At 43.8% G+C, this 18,579-nt stretch overlaps 1 protein-coding gene across 2 annotated transcripts in view; it reads left to right on the top strand.

Moving 5' to 3' along the window:
• DROSHA (drosha ribonuclease III) overlaps nucleotides 1–18,579 on the top strand; it is an 81,167-nt gene that overhangs the window by 27,467 nt on the left and 35,121 nt on the right. For both annotated transcript variants that reach the window (XM_083623700.1, XM_083623699.1), the window contains exons 15-21: nucleotides 70–169; nucleotides 2,197–2,304; nucleotides 4,092–4,199; nucleotides 5,677–5,815; nucleotides 8,198–8,258; nucleotides 9,898–9,957; nucleotides 12,885–12,984. In XM_083623700.1, coding sequence (XP_083479826.1) covers nucleotides 70–169; nucleotides 2,197–2,304; nucleotides 4,092–4,199; nucleotides 5,677–5,815; nucleotides 8,198–8,258; nucleotides 9,898–9,957; nucleotides 12,885–12,984 — 676 coding nt within the window. The remainder of the gene's footprint in view (nucleotides 1–69; nucleotides 170–2,196; nucleotides 2,305–4,091; nucleotides 4,200–5,676; nucleotides 5,816–8,197; nucleotides 8,259–9,897; nucleotides 9,958–12,884; nucleotides 12,985–18,579) is intronic.

Below are 18,579 nucleotides of genomic sequence, written 5' to 3'. Positions count from 1 at the left end.
AAAAGGAAACGGATCAAGACTGATTTATCTCCCATCCAACTTCCCTTTTATTTTAATTTTAATTTTCAGATACCAAAAACTCTGGAAGAGTTATGTGAAATTGCGCCACCTGCTGGCTAACAGCCCCAAAGTGAAACAAGCGGATAAGCAGAAACTTGTGCAAAGAGAAGTATGCTGCTATTTTTTTAATTTTATTTTATTTTATTTTATTTTATTTCCATCCTAATTTCTCTATGTGTCCATATACCATGTTTTGTTTCTTTACGTTGCTGTTGCCTTTGCTCAGACTTGAACCCTGAACCGTAGGCTGAAGAGGCTGTTGGAAAATATGCCACGGTTCTTTGCAAATAGCACAGCGTCAATGCATCATTGCTTTGTTTCCAAAACAATTTAGACCCTTGGGTTTTAATTTATTCCTTTCCTATGCCCCATGGTCTCTGCCACAGATTTCCAGATACAGGTTTTCCTTTTTTTCAACAACAACAACAGACCCAAGAGACAGAAGACTAGGGCTGGGCGATATCTGGTTTTCGACATTGTGATATATCAGCAGCTTAATAGTGTGATATGCCGATATATCATGATGTCTGGAGTGTATCCTGGCTGCCTCTTCTTCCCCACTTTAGGGGAGCAAGAAGCAACCAAAATACATTGCCCGATATTGCTCTGGCTCATGCAAACTGGAGGGGCTTCATTAAACTGCTCAGTTGTGGGGGCGGCCTTCAGCTGAGCGAGCCCCATACTGCTCCGTCTCATGCAAGGAGCATATGGGGCTTCCTCAAAGGTGCGGACAGCGTTTGCAGGCCGGTCCCTGCTCCTGCCAACCTAGCAGTTCGAAAGCACGTCAAAGTGCAAGTAGATAAATAGGTACCACTCCAGCGGGAAGGTAAACGGCATTTCCGTGCGCTGCTCTGGTTCGCCAGAAGCAGCTTAGTCGTGCTGGCCACATGACCTGGAAGCTGTACGCCGGCTCCCTTGGCCAATAAAGCGAGATGAGTGCCGCAACCCCAGAGTCGGCCACGACTGGACCTAATGGTCAGGGGTCCCTTTACCTTTACCTTTAATGTATTGCCAGCTCAAATGGCCCGAAACGGGTGTCCCAATCTGAATGCCAATTTATCAGTTCATCAGCCAGCTCTACAGAAGGCTGAGCTTCTGGACCAATGGTCAATTTCTGGCGGATTGCCCTGGGTCTGACAGAAGCAAAAGAAGAGGCCTGCTGGATCAGGCCAAAGCCCGCCAGAGTCAGCATCCGGTTATCGCAGTAGCCAAACAGATGCCTCTGAGAGCATCAGATTCTGGGGTTTTTGAAAACAATGCCGGACTCAGTGAAACTTGATCTGACACACCATGGCGCTTTCTGTGTCGGTATGATCTTAAGCCTTTGAGGAACTGCTCAGGTGCTGCGTGTGGCTCCTGTCCACACCTCCAGTGTGTTATTTGCACAAACCTGGTAGTCATTTTCCCAGAACGTGCCTTAAAGCAAGCCGGATCATCGGTCCATCTTAGCACTGTCTACGTTGATCATCATCAGCTTTCTAGGTTTGATACAAACCCAGGTTGGGAGTGGAAGAGCAGATTGATGTGGTATTATTTAAGTGTGAGAAAGACGTTGGAACTCTAAGGGCAAGCACTAGGGCCCAAAGGCCATTGAACTATCCTAGCGCATGGGGCATGGGTAGGCAAACTAAGGCCCGGGGGCCAGATCCGGCCTAGTTGCCTTCTAAATCCGGCCCGTGGACGGTCTGGGAATCAGCATGTTTTTACATGAGTAGAATGTGTCCTTTTATTTAAAATGCACCTCTGGGTTATTTGTGGAGCCTGCCTGGTGTTTTTACATGAGTAGAATGTGTGCTTTTATTTAGAATGGGTTATTTGTGGGGCATAGGAATTCATTCATTATTATTTTTCAAAATATAGTCCAGCCCCCCACAAGGTCTGAGGAACAGTGGACTGGCCCCCTGCTGAAAATGTTTGCTGACCCTTGGCAATGGGGGTGGGGGGTGGCTATTCTCGTTTTCTTATGGCGTGTTTTGCTCCAATGTCCCAAGCAACAAGTGAGAGAAGCCCCATTGACTGAAGACTCTCTTTTCTGAATGCACGTAGGGGCAGTTTAGGTTGCTCTGCTGAGCTATCCCAGGTCAGGCCCTACAGAGATAACCCCCCCCCCTTTTGGTTTTTTTTTTTGCTTTAAAGGAAGCACTTCAGAAGATTAGGCAGAAAAACACCATGCGTCGTGAGGTGACCGTCGAGCTGAGCAGCCAAGGCTTCTGGAAAACGGGCATCCGCTCCGATGTCTGTCAGGTGAGTGGATACCCTTCCGTATCCCTAGCGAACGAAGCATATGCATTTTATTTATGTGTGTAAAATCTGAGGCATGTGGATGAGGCGGCTGGGATAGGGGTGGCGAGTGAGGGGCCCCCCCGGCATTGCTGCCGTCTTCCAAACCAAGGGCCTTCAACTCTCTCTCAAGAACCTCTGTTATATTCTCTGTAGTGGCTCCCCATCTATGAATGCTCTTCCTAAGGAAGTTCACCTGGCACCTTCGTCATATACCAGGCAAAAACATTCCTCTTCAACCAGACCTTTGGTTGATTTGACTGACAGCCTATGCCCTTTTGAAAATGTAGGGATTTTTTTTTGGGGGGGGGGTTATTGGGTTGTTGTTTTTATTTTGATTATGCATTTTGTGGTTTTACATTTTGATTTTATTCTGTGAACCGCCCTGAGACCTCTGGTATAGGGCAGTAAATAAATTCTAATTCTAATAATAATAATAATAATAATAATAATAATAATAATAATAATCTGCAGCAGTGTCTCGTACCGAATGTAAGCAAGTTGCTAAAAAGACTCCATGAATTGAAAGTGGAGACACTGTATGCACTTTTCTTTGCTTGCTTGTTGCTTGTTTAAATCATCATCATCATCAAAGAATTAGCTGGGCAGATTCAATCTTATTGCATGACCTGCATAAACCTAAAAATCAACCTACTGTTGACCATTCTTATACAGTGGTGCCTCGCAAGACGAAATTAATTCGTTCCGTGAATTTTTTCGTCTAGCGAATTTTTCGTCTTGCGAAGCACGAAATCCCATAGGAATGCATTGAAAATCAATTAATGCGTTCCTATGGTCAAAAAAAGTCCAAACAAAGCCAAATTTGGTACAACAAGAGTTTATTAAGTGCTCTTTAAAGTCACACATACTGTAAAGAGCATTTCAAAATTCAAACCCAGAATTTTTTTTAAAAAAGAGCAGAGTGGCCCAATGGTCACAGAAAATCATAAAAATGCAGAAAAAAAACCACAAGCTTCCAGATTCTTGCAAACCCTTCCCCAACTGTTCTCCCAGCCACCCAGCACACAGAAATTGAAATCCAGAATTTTTTTAAAAAAACAGAGTGCCCCAATGGTCACAAAAAATCATAAAAATGCAGAAAAAAAACACACACAAGCTTCCAGATTCTTGCAAACGCCTCCCCAACACCAAGTCCTTGAATTCCAAACACCCCAACCCAAAATCCAAAACCCCCCAAAAAAGTTTTAAAAGATTAACTTACCAAATGGCTGCAAAAGAAGTTTTGGAAAAGCTTCAAAAATCACCAAAGTCTTTAAAAACCTCAAAAAAGGCTACTATGTACACTGCGTTCTATGAGTTGCTCCTCGAAGTCAAGTCGCAACTGTATTAACGGTGTTAAGAAAAAGGAAACAGACTTGCAAGGCGTTTTCGTCTTGCGAAGCAAGCCCATAGGGAAATTCGTCTTGCGAAGCAGCTCAAAAAACGGAAAACCCTTTCGTCTAGCGAGTTTTCCGTCTTGCGAGGCATTCGTCTTGCGGGGCACCACTGTAGTGGCTCATGTGCAATGTGGGGGATTTGAACCCTGGTCTCCGAGGGCCTAGGCCAGCACTTCAACCACTACTTGAATAATATAATAGAATAATAATAATTTATTATTTATACCCCGCCCATCTGGCTGAGTTTCCCCAGCCACTCTGGGCGGCTCCCAATCACGTGTTAAAAACAATACTTGAAAAAAACATAGGGCTAAAAGTTCCAGGTAAATAAATAATGGCAATTCTTTCTCCTAGCATGCCATGATGCTTCCAGTCCTGACTCATCACATCCGCTACCATCAATGTCTGATGCATCTGGATAAACTGATAGGCTACACTTTTAAAGATCGCTGCTTATTGCAGGTAAGCTGAAGGTCATAGACCGAAATGCACTCCCATGTGTTTGATGTTGCATTGTGGCGGTGGGGAAAGGAGCAGGGAATAGATGCACTGGTAAGTTTGCATTAGCTTGTGGGCGGCAGAACCAGAGAACTGACCAGGCCGACCTAGAGATGGTTAAAGAAATTGGAGTTCTTGTTGGAAATACACTAAAAAGGATATACCAAGAGCTCAGGCCACAAGTTTCAATATAAGGAATAATTCCTACTCGAGAGTTGAAAAGAAAAACGTGTATATTCTGCTAAGAATAACAGTTTGAAGCTGATAGTAAATTTAAACACAATGTGTAAGTACGATAGTTTTAAGGTAAAACGTTTAAATACAGGAATAATGTAGTTTCAAATATGTAGTGATATAATATAGAGGTACATGAAATACCAGTACACAACAATTATTTTATACAAGTCTCAATGGCAATCAAAAGAAGTCCATATTATATAGAATCAGAATAAGGAATAAAGAATAATTAAATAGGGCCGAAAAGGAGTATCCGGAGTGTGAATCAGCCAATCAGGGAGCCAAAGAATGAGTCGGAATCACCGGCCATTGGCATCACATGGTGCACAGAGGGCCTTGTTGCGGTTGGAGCAGAGAGAGGGGCAGGATCTGTACTGATCTGTAAAAACGCTTTTTAAAAAGGCAGTATAGCTCTCAGTGCCATTTCCCATTGCTCTACAGCGCCCTCTGGTGTCACATGTTTATAACGTATTTTTAACGTTTTAACTGACCCATGTAGATGCGTCCAGGGAGTTGGTTAGAGGGGGGTCAATGAAAGGATGGAGAGGGGTGGAATATAAGGAGAAGGACGGAGGAGCTGTTTATGTTTATAAGGTGGAGGTAACCCAAGTATTCTAGATCTAGTCTACCTGCATTCCTGTTAATGCGAAACAAAGGTGTCAGACAATATGCCATTAAGAGCAAAGATTTTATCATGCCTGATATTTTTACGTGGTTATTTGCTTCAGCAATTAGATCCTCATGTGCAGTTTTCTGTTGCTTTTTTAAAGTGAACAAATAGAGTAAAAATGGAAAGCGTTGAAAAGTACACGCCTTTTCCTTTTCCCCACAATATGCAATTTCAGTCTGTAATTTTAGAGCTCAGAAACTGCTTGCGCTCATGAAATTCCCTGTCACAAAACGCGCCCAGAACAATGGGAGTTTCGAACTCTGCCTCTAACCGTGCCGGTTCCACATGTTCCTGGACTATAAGTTGTCTTTGGAACTGAGTTGCAATGTTTAGCTATTGGCGCTTACTGACGCTGAGGACTTGAACAACCAAAACTTCTGAAGTTGCTTGATCGGTTGTGAAAACTGGGGGTGGTTCTGCGCTGCTGAAATTTCACGGCAGCCGTCCGTTTTAAAGATTTGCAGTGATTGGAATGAGCAGTGCAGGCTTACAGGGCTGTTTTGTCTTTGCTTTTGGATTCTGCCACCTTTACAGCTGGCCATGACTCACCCAAGTCATCACCTAAACTTCGGGATGAATCCAGACCATGCCAGAAATTCTTTGTCCAACTGCGGCATCCGGCAGCCCAAATATGGAGATAGGAAAGTCCACCATATGCATATGAGGAAAAAAGGTACGTTTTGCTGGTGTCATGATTTCCCCCTCTGACTTCTTTCTCCTCATCTGTTTTACTTCCTTTCCTCTACTGCATATACCACCTTTCTTCCCTTGGGGAACCCAAGGCAGAATAGTAATAATAATAATAATAATAATAATAATAATAATAATAATAATTTATTACTTATACCCCACCATCTGGCCGGGTTTCCCCAGCCACTCTGGGCGGCTCTCAACAGAATATTAAAAACACGATAAAACATCAAACATTAAAAACTTCCCTAAACAGAGCTGCCTTCAGATGTCTTCTAAAAGTCAGATAGTTGTTTATTTCCTTGACATCTGGTGGGAGGGTGTTCCACAGGCGGGCGCCACTACCGAGAAGGCCCTCTGCCTGATTCCCTGTAGCCTCGCTTCTCGCAGGGAGAGAACCGCCAGAAGGCCCTTGGAGCTGGACCTCAGTGTCCAGGCTGAACAGTGGGGATAGAGACGCTCCTTCAGGTATACTTATGTGTCCTTGCCAGGTGGTCATGCATCCTGGTGCCGACCAGAACCAGCATGCCTTCTCACAAGACCGTTTCGCATGTTGCGTTCTCTTCGCCCGAATGTCAATTGCTGTTCTGCAACGAGGTGGCAAAAATAGGCAGAGTTCTTGTGCTGCTTGCATGTAGAAATCTAGGTTTACAAGCCAAACTTTTTTTGCATAGTTCGGTCCCCATTATTTTACTAGCTGCAGGGTGGTTGTGTAAAGTAAATCCCATTGAATTCAATGGGGCATATCCCCAAGTTTGTGGAGTTAAGATGGTCATCTGAGTTGAATGGATAGTTTGCTAAAAAAAGGGGAGACTTTCCAGACTAAGGTGTGGAGAGGATGGGCTTTACACGTGGTGAATGCCCAAAGCCAAAAAGGTTGGGCAGTGGTCAAAAAGGGTTGGGACTGGAGAAAATGCAGGCGGATTTTGATTCTACAGAGGTACTTGGCTATTGTGATACAGAGGTAGCTATTGCTATACAAACCTATGTTATTAGCTTTTTCCCCTTCAAATTTTATTTATTTTTTTCAGGTTTATACATTTCACTAATTTCACAATCATTTTAACAATTCAAATCGACTTCCTCCTCTTTCTGTGGTTCTTTAAATTTATTTTTAATATCTTCTGCATATCCTAATTAATTTAATTTACTCATTTATTCATCTACTTTAAATATATACTCTTATGAAACTGCAGGTTATTACAATAATCCTGCCGAGCTGTTTACAATTTATCTGCAAATATTCAATAAACCATTTCCATTCTTTTATTAAAAGTTTGTTATCTTGATTTCTTATTCTTCTGGTAAGTTTCAGCATTTCTGCTTATTCCATAAGTTTTTGTATCCATTCTTCCTTTGCTGGGACTTATTCTTCTTTCCATTTTTGGGCGAGTAACATTCTTGCCGCTGTGGTCACATAAGTGAATAAGTTTCTATATGGTTTAGGTAGTTCTGTCCCTATCGTTCCCAATAGAAGAGCCACTGGGTGTTTTTTTTTAAACAAACGTTATTTTCAACATCCTTTTCAATTCATTATATATCATATCCCAATAAGCTCTAACCTTACTACAAATGTATGTCATAAGCTTAATCATTTACTGTTCAGATAGGGTAAAGGTACCCCTGACCATTAGGTCCAGTCGCGAACGACTCTGGGGTTGCGGCGCTCATCTCGCTTTACTGGCCGAGGGAGCCGGTGTTTGTCCGCAGACATCTTCCGGGTCATGTGGCCAGCATGACTAAGCTGCTTCTGGCAAACCAGAGCAGCACACGGAAACACCATTTACCTTCCTGCCGGAGCGGTACCTATTTATCTACTTGCACTTTGATGTGCTTTCAAACTGCTAGGTGGGCAGGAGCTGGGATCGAGCAACGGGAGCTCCCCCCACCATGGGGATTCGAACCGCTGACCTTCTGATCGGCAAGCCCTAGGCCAGGGGTCAGCAAACTTTTTCAGCAGGGGGCCGGTCCACTGTCCCTCAGACCATGTGGGGGGCTGGAATATTTTTTTGGGGTGGGGGGAAATGAATGAATTCCTGTGCCCAACAAATAACCCAGAGATGCATTTTAAATAAAAGGACACATTCTACTCCTGTAAAAACATGCTGATTCCTGGATCGTCCGTGGGCCGGATATAGAAAGTGATTGGGCGAGATCTGGCCCCGGGGCCTTAGTTTGCCTACCCATGCCCTAGACTCTGTGATTTAGACCACAGCACCACCCGCGTCCCTTTTACTGTTCAGATGACAATACATAATTCACATTATTGGAAGGGTACTTTTGTGCTGAACCCTTAAAAGAAATTATGCCTGTTTACATGGAGTTACCTTTTAAATATCACGTGGTCTGTATTTTTTCCCCCCAGGCATAAACACCTTGATCAATATCATGTCACGTCTTGGGCAAGATGATCCAACTCCTTCCAGGTAGGCAAACAACATAATTTCTGGGTGGTAATTGTTGCCATTATGAGCTCGCTGGTCCATTGCAGTAAGTGGGATCAGAACAGAACTGTTAATGACAATAATAATAATAACTTTATTATTTATACTCTGCCCATCTGGCTGGGTTTCCCCAGCCGTTCTGGACAGCTTTCAGTTAGGAGGAACTGTGCATTTCCAGCAACAGGATATTGCAGTGCCGCATGGTCAGAACTGCTACCAGTCAACCTATTTGTGGCCTCTGCACCTTTCGCCTCTGTGCAGTAACGCGGGTGGTGCTGTGGGCTAAACCACTGAGTCTCTTGGGCTTGTCAATCAGAAGGCCAGCATTCGAATCCATGCAACGGGGGGAGCTCCTGTTGCTCTGTCCCAGCTCCTGCCAACCTAGCAGTTGGAAAGCACACCAGTGCAAGTAGATAAATAGGCGCCGCTGTGGCGGGAAGGTAAACGGTGTTCCCTTGCACCAGAAGCGGTTTAGCCATGCTGGCCACATGACCCAGAAAGCTGTCTGTGGACAAACGCTGGCTCCCTCGGCTTGAAAGCGAGATGAGCGCCGCAACCCCAGAGTCGCCTTTGACTGGACTTAACCATCCAGGCGCAGTAGTTCTCAACATGTGGGTCCCCAGATGTTGGACTACAACTCCCATCATCCATAGCTAGCAAGGCCAGAGCTCAGGGATGATGGGAGTTGTAGTCCAACAACATCTGGGGACCCACAGGCTGAGAACCGCTGGTCCAGGGGGTCCTTTACGTTTACCTTTACACAAATGACATAGTTTCTGGGTGACAGTTGTTGCAATTATGAGCTCGCTGGCCCATTGCAGTAAGCGGGATCAGAACAGAACTGATAATAATAATAATAATAATAATAATAATAATAATAATAATAATAATATTTATACTCCACCCATCTGGCTGAGTTTCCCCAGCTTTCAGTTAGGGGAAACACTGCATTTCCAGCAATAGTTGGAACTGCTCCCAGTAAACCTATTTGTGGCCTCTGCACCTTTCGCCTCATTGCAGTAACCACCTGGAATTCTGCTGTTTGTTAGTGATTTCTTTCTAGCCTGAAAAACACACTCAGCATACCTGCTTTCCGACAAATGCCCAAGCGCTCCCGGCAAGCCTCTTTCCGTGCCAGTGCCAAAAGAGTGTGCAGGAAAAGAGCAGGAGGGGCCGCGATGCCGTACCAAACAGAGGATTTTGAACTCCCTGCAAGAGGCTTTCTTTTTCTTCTTGCATGGCACCATGCCAAAAGCCTGTAGATGGCCTAGGAGGAGGTTTCTCTTTAAATCATCCAGGGCAATGGCAGGGCACGCGGAAGCTGGTCTCAGCATGCCATTGCACATCATTATCTTTTCCTTTGGTTAATAAGTTGACACAACATTGCGATCAGCCTTATTACCTTTCTGGCTGCCTGTGGTTTTTTTGTGCTGCGCAGAAGAAAACCAAATATCCACTGTTGGGCATCGGAGGATAGCGTGTTGAAAACCGAAAGCAGTGGGAGCCTAACTCTTTTTTGCTTTATCACCCCAAGGAATTGGCTGGCTGTTGTTTATCCATCGCTAATTACTCATGCACGTAGGGGTCACGTGTAATGATCCTTGCATTTGTCTGTTTGCAGGATCAACCACAACGAGCGCTTGGAATTTTTGGGAGATGCCGTGGTTGAATTTTTAACTAGGTGAGTATTGGGTTCACTCCTAACGCACCTTCTGCTATAAAATCATACCTTGCTCATTAAAATAAAACATTTTTTAAAAATCCTGATTTGTTTTGGGCTATCATGCAGTTGAAAGGGTATTCTGCCAATTAAAACTCCGATGTCATTTATTTATTTTTGTTCTGAAACACCAAAGACCTTTGTTGTTGTTGTTTTTTTAAAAAACCAAAAGTAGACATTTATGTGTCGCTTCCAGTGTGCTAAACATGCCAAAATCTGTATTTCTTCCATCTCCCTCGTATTCTTGCAAGCTAAATTGGCGTCATTCCTGCTTTTCAGATGCGGAAGAGAGGCCCTTAGGGAATCAAGTCTCTTTTCTTTTCTTTTCTTTTCTTTTTTTTTTAAAAACTAATTTATTGGCTTTGTTGTTGTTCAAATAGGCCACACAAAAGTCTTTTTTAAAAAAGAAAAAAGAAACAAGAAGTAATTTAGATAGCGCTTAAAATGCTTCATGCATGTTCCTGTCTGTATCTCAGTTTGCTTAGAACTAAGCTCAGAATTGGGATTTGGGTGGCGCTGTGGGTTAAACCACAGAGCCTAGGACTTGCCCATCAGAAGGTCGGCGGTTCGAATCCCCGCGACGGGGTGAGCTCCCGTTGCTCAGTCCCAGCTCCTGCCAACCTAGCAGTTCGAAAGCACATCAAAGTGCAAGTAGATAAATAGGTACCGCTCCAGCGGGAAGGTAAACAGCATTTCCGTGCGCTGCTCTGGTTCGCCAGAAGCGGCTTAGTCATGCTGGCCACATGACCTGGAAGCTGTATGCCGGCTCCCTCGGCCAATAAAGCGAGATGAGCGCCGCAACCCCAGAGTCGGCCACGACTGGACCTATTGGTCAGGGGTCCCTTTACCTTTCAGCTCAGAATTGAACCCAGATCCAATTCTAGATATTCTGTCATCAACTGGTACCTTTTGCAGCCCCAAAAGTAGATGCAAAAGGTTTTTGGTCTGCCAAGTCCGTATCCCCTGCCTCGTGTCTTCATTTGAAGTTTCATTCCAAGCCGAGGGCCTAAAGTGTAATACTCTGAGATGAAAAGCTGATGACTGCGTCCTGTCAGAAATTAATTGAGAGTTGCTCATAACAGCTCTGGAGAATAGCTAGTCTAGGACCAAACGCTTCAAAGTTTATAGCCGGGAAATAAAAGAAATACATCATTTTGGAACGTGTCATCTTCCTGTCACGGAGCTCCTTGATCTTTCCGGCTATAATCTCAAGCAAAAAGTGTGTTTGCAAATAAACTTTGAATCCCACCCCCCACCCAATTCTCTCTCCCAAGTGTGGGGTTATTACTCATTAATCCCGACTTCATAATGGCGCACTTGGCGTTTTGCCTTCCGGTAGTTTGCAGTTTCGTGCTCCTGTATTTGGAATAAATCACTAACATATTCCCTGTTAATGGAAGGTGGCTTTCATTTTTCCTGCATAGGCTCTTCTCAGAAAGAAACAAAAAAAACCCCGACAAAAATAATGTAAAATTGACATTTTATAGCCTAGTGAAAACAGCAGCCATTTCCTTGGTAAGTGTCATTTGTGACAGCAGGTAGTACCCAAAACTCCAGGGTGGGAGATTTAAAGCTCATTTCCAGATCTCAGGTGTGTCCGTTTGTAATGGGAAAAGTGGTCTACTTATGTAGAGAGAGGCTCCAAAAGTGTTAAGATGTTACAGAAGAAGAAAAGGAAAATGCCATCGGTGCCTTCCAACAACTACTTTGAGATGAGCGGCTTTTTGCATTGTTTGGTTTGCATAAAACCGTATGTGGGCTTTTATCTCTGAAAATAGCAGGGGCTGAAGGAGGACAGATTTATTTAATGCTCAAAAACAAGCTCTCTGAGTACTTCTATTTACGTAAACCTCCGCAGTGCATTTTTACACGTAATCTTTCTGAGGCTCGAAAATTGGCACTGTGAGCATAGAACTTTCTTCGTAGGGGCAGTTCTGGCAGCCAAAATGCCTCGGTCTTTGTGCGAGTTTGCACAAAAAAGGGAGTCTGCCTTGTTGAAGTTAGTGGGGCCTGTATAGGATTGCGCCATCCAGCTACAATCCTTTGCACATTTACCTAGGAGGAAGCCTCGTTGTACTTAGTTGGATTTACTTCTGGGTAAATCTAGGATGAACTCAGTGGAACTTGCTTTCCATGGAAACTTGCTGCCTTGTTTCCATGGAAGTGCGGCTAAGATAACCAACTTAAAGGATGAACACAAAAAGGAGGCCGTCGGCCTAGCTTTGTATTCAACTACACCTTACTCAGAGTAGACCTGTTGAAGTTAATGAAGCTAAATGAATCATGTCTCTTAATTTTGCTGAGTCTGCCCTAAACATGACCAATATGACCAATAACTTACCGTACTTTTCCGTGTATAACACGCCCCTGTGTATAAGACGCTGACTATTTTTGGGGACTCCAATTTAAGAAAATGACCCAGAGTTGTGCAGCTTTTTTAGGGATGCAGTAATTCACTAACCCAACAAATCACCCGTCACCCCACCCACTACCCATGTATAAGACACCCCCGGTTTTTAAACCTTATTTTATAGTAAAAAAACCAACCCTCGTCTTATACACGGAAAAGTACGGTAAGTATCCTCTACATCAAATGTGGGGAACCTTTTGCCTTTCAGATGTTCCTGAACTATAAAGCCCACATTCCCTGCCTATCACCCTTGCTTGCGGGAGTTGATGGGAGTTGCAGTTCAGTAACAACTGGAGGACCAAAGCTTCCCCCACTCCTGTGCCATATTAAGGACCAAACGCCTAGGTTCATGAAAACGTTTTTGCCTCGTGCATAAGAGCAGACAATGATGGTTTCTTGCAGGGAGAGGCAGCTGCTAAGTGTCTCTGCCGTTGAGAGATTTGCGGCTTTTGATGTGCCTTTTCTCCTTTCTTTCCAGTGTTCATTTATACTACCTGTTTCCAAGTCTAGAGGAAGGGGGCTTAGCCACGTACCGTACTGCCATCGTTCAGAACCAACATCTTGCCATGCTGGCCAAGGTAACTTAGCAAAAAAATTTTCACAGTTTGAATTGGCTTTGAATTGCCAAGATGGATTCATTAAGTGAAGGTGGGTGATCCACACTTGTCTTTTTCTTGGGGCCGCACTGCAACCTCCTTGTAGGCAGAAGAGTTTTATATCTTACTAGAAACAGGACCCAACTGGGCGCGCCTTGGAGTCAAGATATTTTGAGAAGCAGCATCCAAATGAGGGGCCATAATTAGGGTTGGGGCAGAAAACGCCACTTTGTGCTTCCGAGGCCTTGCAATGTACTACAAGGATCTGTCTGGATGGTGACCAACATGCTTTAGATGTTTTTTTTACAGAAAGGGGGGGGGGACAGACTTAAATTAGGAGTTTAATTAGGAGCTTTCAGTGGGAGATGACTCGTATCAGCTATGCTTTGGAATATACACAGAGCGTTTTCTTTTAGGCACAATTCACTTTACGTATGTCCCCTTTTAAACCCAACTTACGAAAGGGGCATTAACAGCTAAATTGTTCCGTCTATGTAACATGGTAGAGAAAGTAGACCGGAGCAGATACACAATGGAGGGCCAAGAAAAAAACAAAAACATTTGGCCCAGGATTATGTGTCTGTTTACTATTTATATACCGTATTTTTTGCACCATAACACTCACTTTTTTCCTCCTAAAAAGTAAGGGGAAATGACTGTGCGTATTAGGGAGGGAATGCCTACGGGTGGCATGCCTACGGATTTTCCTCCTCTAAAAACTACGTGCGTGTTATGGTCGGGTGCGTGTTATAGAGCGAAAAATACGGCAATTAAATAAACATTTCCCCCCTCCGCTCTTCAGCCTAAAGACACGGGCTGACATAGTAATATATTTTAAAATGTAATTTAAATATTGTGAGAGTTCTTGGGTGGGTGGGTGGGGACTCACGCAGTCAGTTGGTCTTCCATTGGGATAATTATTTATTTATACAATACCACAATATGCCACATATATAGCTGCCCAGAGTGGCTGGGGAAACCCAGCCAGATGAGCGAGATATAAATTGTTGTTGTTGTTACATAGATTGTTGTTGTTGTTACATAGAGTCATAGAACTGAAGAGTTGGAAGGAACCAGTAGGATTGTCTAATCCAGTCATGTCCAAGAGGTAGATCGTGATCTACTGGTAGATCACTGGACGTCTGCGGTAGATCACTGCTAGATCATTGGCTCCCCACAAAGAAGCTGAACAACTGTGGCTCCCCTAAAAAAGTTCAACATTTTACCTCCTCCCTGAAAAACACTCAACAACTTTGACCTGAATCCCGAAAAAGGGGGTAGATCACTGCCGGTTTTTAACTCTGTGAGTAGATCACAGTCTCTTGGGAGTCGGCCACCCCTGAAATCCAGCCCCCTGCAATGCAGGAATCTTTTGGGGCTCAAACCCACGATCCTGAGGTTAAGAGTCTTTCATGCTCTGCCAGCTCAGCTATGCCAAAATGGGATGCGTAACTTGGTCGGGGTTGATAGTTTAAAGAGGCTTGTAATAAAAAGTGCAGAAAGTGGGAGAAAGACAAAAAGGGCCATTGCACAGTAAAAGGATGTCAATGTGGCTTAAGGTTACAGGTGGGTCCTTGTTCCGAAAAAGGCTACCTGCAACCTGCTTTTATCACAGGCTCGTGAAAGTAAACGGTGGTTTTTAAGAACCTTGCAAAACATTGCAGTCGTGGCACGTCGGAAGGGAAGACCTGTTCGAAGCAGATCAGGTTGAGAAGGTCGGAACCGTCACAATGGGTTTCGGCAATAGGAAAGTCATCCCTATTGGTGACAATGACTAATATTTCAGGTTTCAGAGGAATCATACAAAGAGACTTCTCTTACCAATTAGCTGCCACAAGTTGACTCTTTTGCTGGTTTTGCACAGTTTAGTTGGTGGCATAATAATGTAGCCAATGCTTTTTGTCTTTCTTCCGTGCTTCTCAATTTTAGATCTTTTTTTCACCTTATGCAATGACGCCGTGTGTCCTCCCCAGCCAGCCAACTCAGATCAGCTTTATCTGGAGTTTAGCAGGGAATTCCCCCCCCCCCCCGTCACCATGTTAGGCAAAGCTCCACTTAACTAAATAAGAGCTCTGCACCCCAGATAGTTTGACATGTATGTCCCTATTTTTCTTCGTTTATGAATTTAGCTTTGTTTTTGTTTTTTTGAAAAATAGAATCCAGACCTCTGTTTGTAACCCTCTCTTTTGTACAGTGGTACCTTGGGTTACAGGCGCTTCAGGTTACAGACTCCGCTAACCCAGAAATAGTACCTCAGGTTAAGAACTTTGCTTCAGGATGAGAACAGAAATCGTGCTCTGGCGGTGCGGCAGCAGCAGGAGGCCCCATTAGCTAAAGTGGTGCTTCAGGTTAAGAACAGTTTCAGGTTAAGAACGGACCTCCGGAACGAATTAAGTTCTTAACCCGAGGTACCACTGTATGCTTAAAAATTGTTCCTCACCAGTGCTGATTCTGAATGCAGCCATAAAGCAGAGCCTGCCTCGTATTTAAAACTACTGAAAGATTTACAGATGTGCTAGATGCGCCTGAAAACATAGCAGTGACTTAGTTACTGCCCCAAGGGCTTCCAATTGATCTTTCAATTTACTTTACTTTAACCAGTGCCACTTAACGCTCCCAAAGATGCATAGTTCATGGATTCCTCTCCCTTTTATTTCTTGGGGACCTCAAAAGTCCCTCTCCTTCCATTTTAATCATCCAATTGCTCACACTTTGTTGTTCTTTACCCCAACGATGCCCACCCAAGCTTCACGTTTGGGCCATCATTCTCTGGACGTCTCTCGAGCCATTAATAAAAAGCAGGCAGGTTTACGTTTCCTCGTGGTCTGGTCATCTCTATCTTTCCCTTTTGGATTTACACCCTTCCAATTCAGCTACAAAAAGCTCTCGAGACAGAAGCGTACCCCAAATTCAGGGTTTGGTCTTGTGGTTCAAAGTGGTACACCTTAATGAATTGCTTTTGCAGTCCAGAGAGGAGTCTTCTTCTTCTTCTTCTTCTTCTTCTTCTTCTTCTTCTTCTTCTTCTTCTTCTTCTTCCTCTTCCTCTTCCTCTTCCTCTTCCTCTTCCTCTTCCTCTTCCTCTTCCTCTTCTTCTTCATTTGCCTCTTGTTTGTTGCTTTAGCCCTGCAGAGAGAAGGCACTGATATCTTCCTGGCTTTTTGTAGAATTTGTGGGTCCATCTTTCTGGCTTGTTTGAAGTACTTTCTCAAAGCCACTCAAGGTTGATTCAGAATGTGGAAAGGGAAAACCTTGTTTGTGAGTTGGACTTGATAACCCAGCTACCATTCCTAGCAATGGTGGCACGGAAAATAATTCCGTTATTTTGCCACTCTGTGCGTGAAGCTTTGGAGAGGAAGGTCCAATATATTACGTGGCCTCTGGATTGGCCTCTCATGGGCTGTGGGATTGGCAGAAATCTTAAATTAAACATGAAACACACATAATTCTGAACACGGCTGATTCTCTGAGATCCTTAGCTTCCATCTGTAATTAACTAAATAGGCGAATATATTTAGGCTGCACACAGTGTACAGGTGTTTCAACAAAGGTCTCCTTCAGGATTTGTTGCTGTTTTTCAAGTCCAGGGGAACGGATGGGGAAATAAAGGAGAGATTGGCCAGTAGAAGTCTCCATGGGTAGAGAACCGGTTTTTCTGATGCGCCCCGGAAACAAACTGGGGTTTACGCAAATCTCCCTTGTCCCTTATTTTTCAACCTGCCTTGCTTTGAAAACTCCTCAGCGGCTTTCTGCCAAGCAGAATGAACGCATTAAAAGGAGAAGTCTAATAACTCTGGAATGTATTTCCACCCCAGAATTAGCATGCATTACATAACGCCTCTGATTTTAAGACTTGAAGGAGATTAGCAGATGACTTGATGAGAGGACATTCACATGTCGGAAAAGCTAGGTGGAGCTGTGGCGTAAGAAACCAAACGGGGTCTCTTTCTCCCCCCCCCCCCCTCTCTTTCTCTTGTGCTCAGAGGCATATGCTTGAATTTGCTGGGTGTTGTTAGGGCAGAGGGAAATAAAATCATTAGGGACAATTTACAGACGCAATAGGGCGTTGTTTAGATTTTCCCTCTTTTCCTTATTCCTCCATTGTGGTGCATATTCTGTTTCTTATTCTTCAGGAGTTAAAGCAAAACAAAAACCTGCACTCTGGTGACATTATTATAACTAAGCCTGCTCCTTCCTTCTCCTGTTTAAACGGCAGTTTCCTGTCTTCGCCTCTTTAATAGTCCGGGGCCTTGTGCAGCTACGTCACTGGCTCCCTGCAAACCGTGGTTTTCAAATCTGAACGAGCCTCTCCTTCCTTGCTCCTTTTTCGAGCGAGGTTCCTTCTCATTTCCCAGGACCAAACCACGGTGTGATGAGGCCGAAGGAGACGCTCTGTTTCCCAACATTCCTCGCACCCGCAGTTTGGAATCAGGCCTGGGTCAGTGTTCGAAACTCCCATTGTTCCTGGCGCATTTTGCAACCGGGAATTTCGTGAGTGTGAGCGGTTTCTGATCCTTGGGTGCGGTCCTGCACCTGAGATTTCAGATTAAAACCGCAGAGTGGAAGGAAAGGAGGACCTTTTTCTGCCTCCCCACTTCCAGCCACTCTCTGAAGGCTGGAGAAGACACTGAAGAATATTAGGGGGGTGGGCAGGGGAAGGCCTTAGACCACGTGAAAAAGGAACATAATATTTTAGCTGCAGTTCCTTCATTTTCAGCTTTGTATTCTTGCTATTAAAAAAGCACACCTGGGCATTCCATGGTTTGCACCTATAACCTCGCTTTAAAGGTGCCCTTTAGCTCCTAGCTTTCTCGGTTTCTGACGCTGGCCCAGGTGTACTGAGGGATTCCAGGGCTCAAAGAACAGAGTCGTGGAGAGAGGAGTTAGTAGCCACAGAGACAACAAAGAGTGGGGTGGGGTGTGGAAAAGATGTTAGACTGTTTCTGTATGCCACAACTGCAGCAAGAATTTTGTTAGCCAAAAACTGGAAATAACAAGAAATACCAACAGTGGAGGAATGGCAGATGAAGATGATGGACTTTTTGGAGCTGGCTCACCTGACTGGAAGAATCCACAAACAGAAAGAGGAGGAGTACCAAGAAGAATGGAAGAAATTTAAGGACTATTTAGCTAAATACTCTAAGATAATATAAGTAGAACTACTTGTAAGTACCAAACTGGCCTAGGAGTTAAATATGTTAAATTGTATAACATTATGGATAGAAGATAATTTGAAGAGAAAGACAGATGTTAATCGATTAAGTTAATTTTATTTGAAAGTAGTATTGGAAAACTGCTACAATGAGCTATATGGAAACTCAGCTAGGGGGATTCAAGGAAGTCATCTAACAATGACAACAAAATTGGGATTTTAATAGTGAGGATAAATGTTTGTTTGTTTGTTTTTTCTTTTTTATATTGTAATGTTTTCTTTTATGTTTGTTATAAATTTGGAAAATTATTTTTTGGGGGGAAAAACAAAAACAAAGAGTGGAGTCGGGGGAGGACATAGGGCATGCCAAAGAAAGATCATGAGGACAGTCTGAAGTTGCAGAGCAGGGAAAACTGACCTGTATGTTT

The sequence above is a fragment of the Podarcis filfolensis genome (genome assembly GCF_964270895.1).
Source record: "Podarcis filfolensis genome assembly, chromosome: 7".
Taxonomy (NCBI): domain Eukaryota; kingdom Metazoa; phylum Chordata; class Lepidosauria; order Squamata; family Lacertidae; genus Podarcis; species Podarcis filfolensis.
This window is presented reverse-complemented; position numbering and strand designations above follow the sequence as displayed.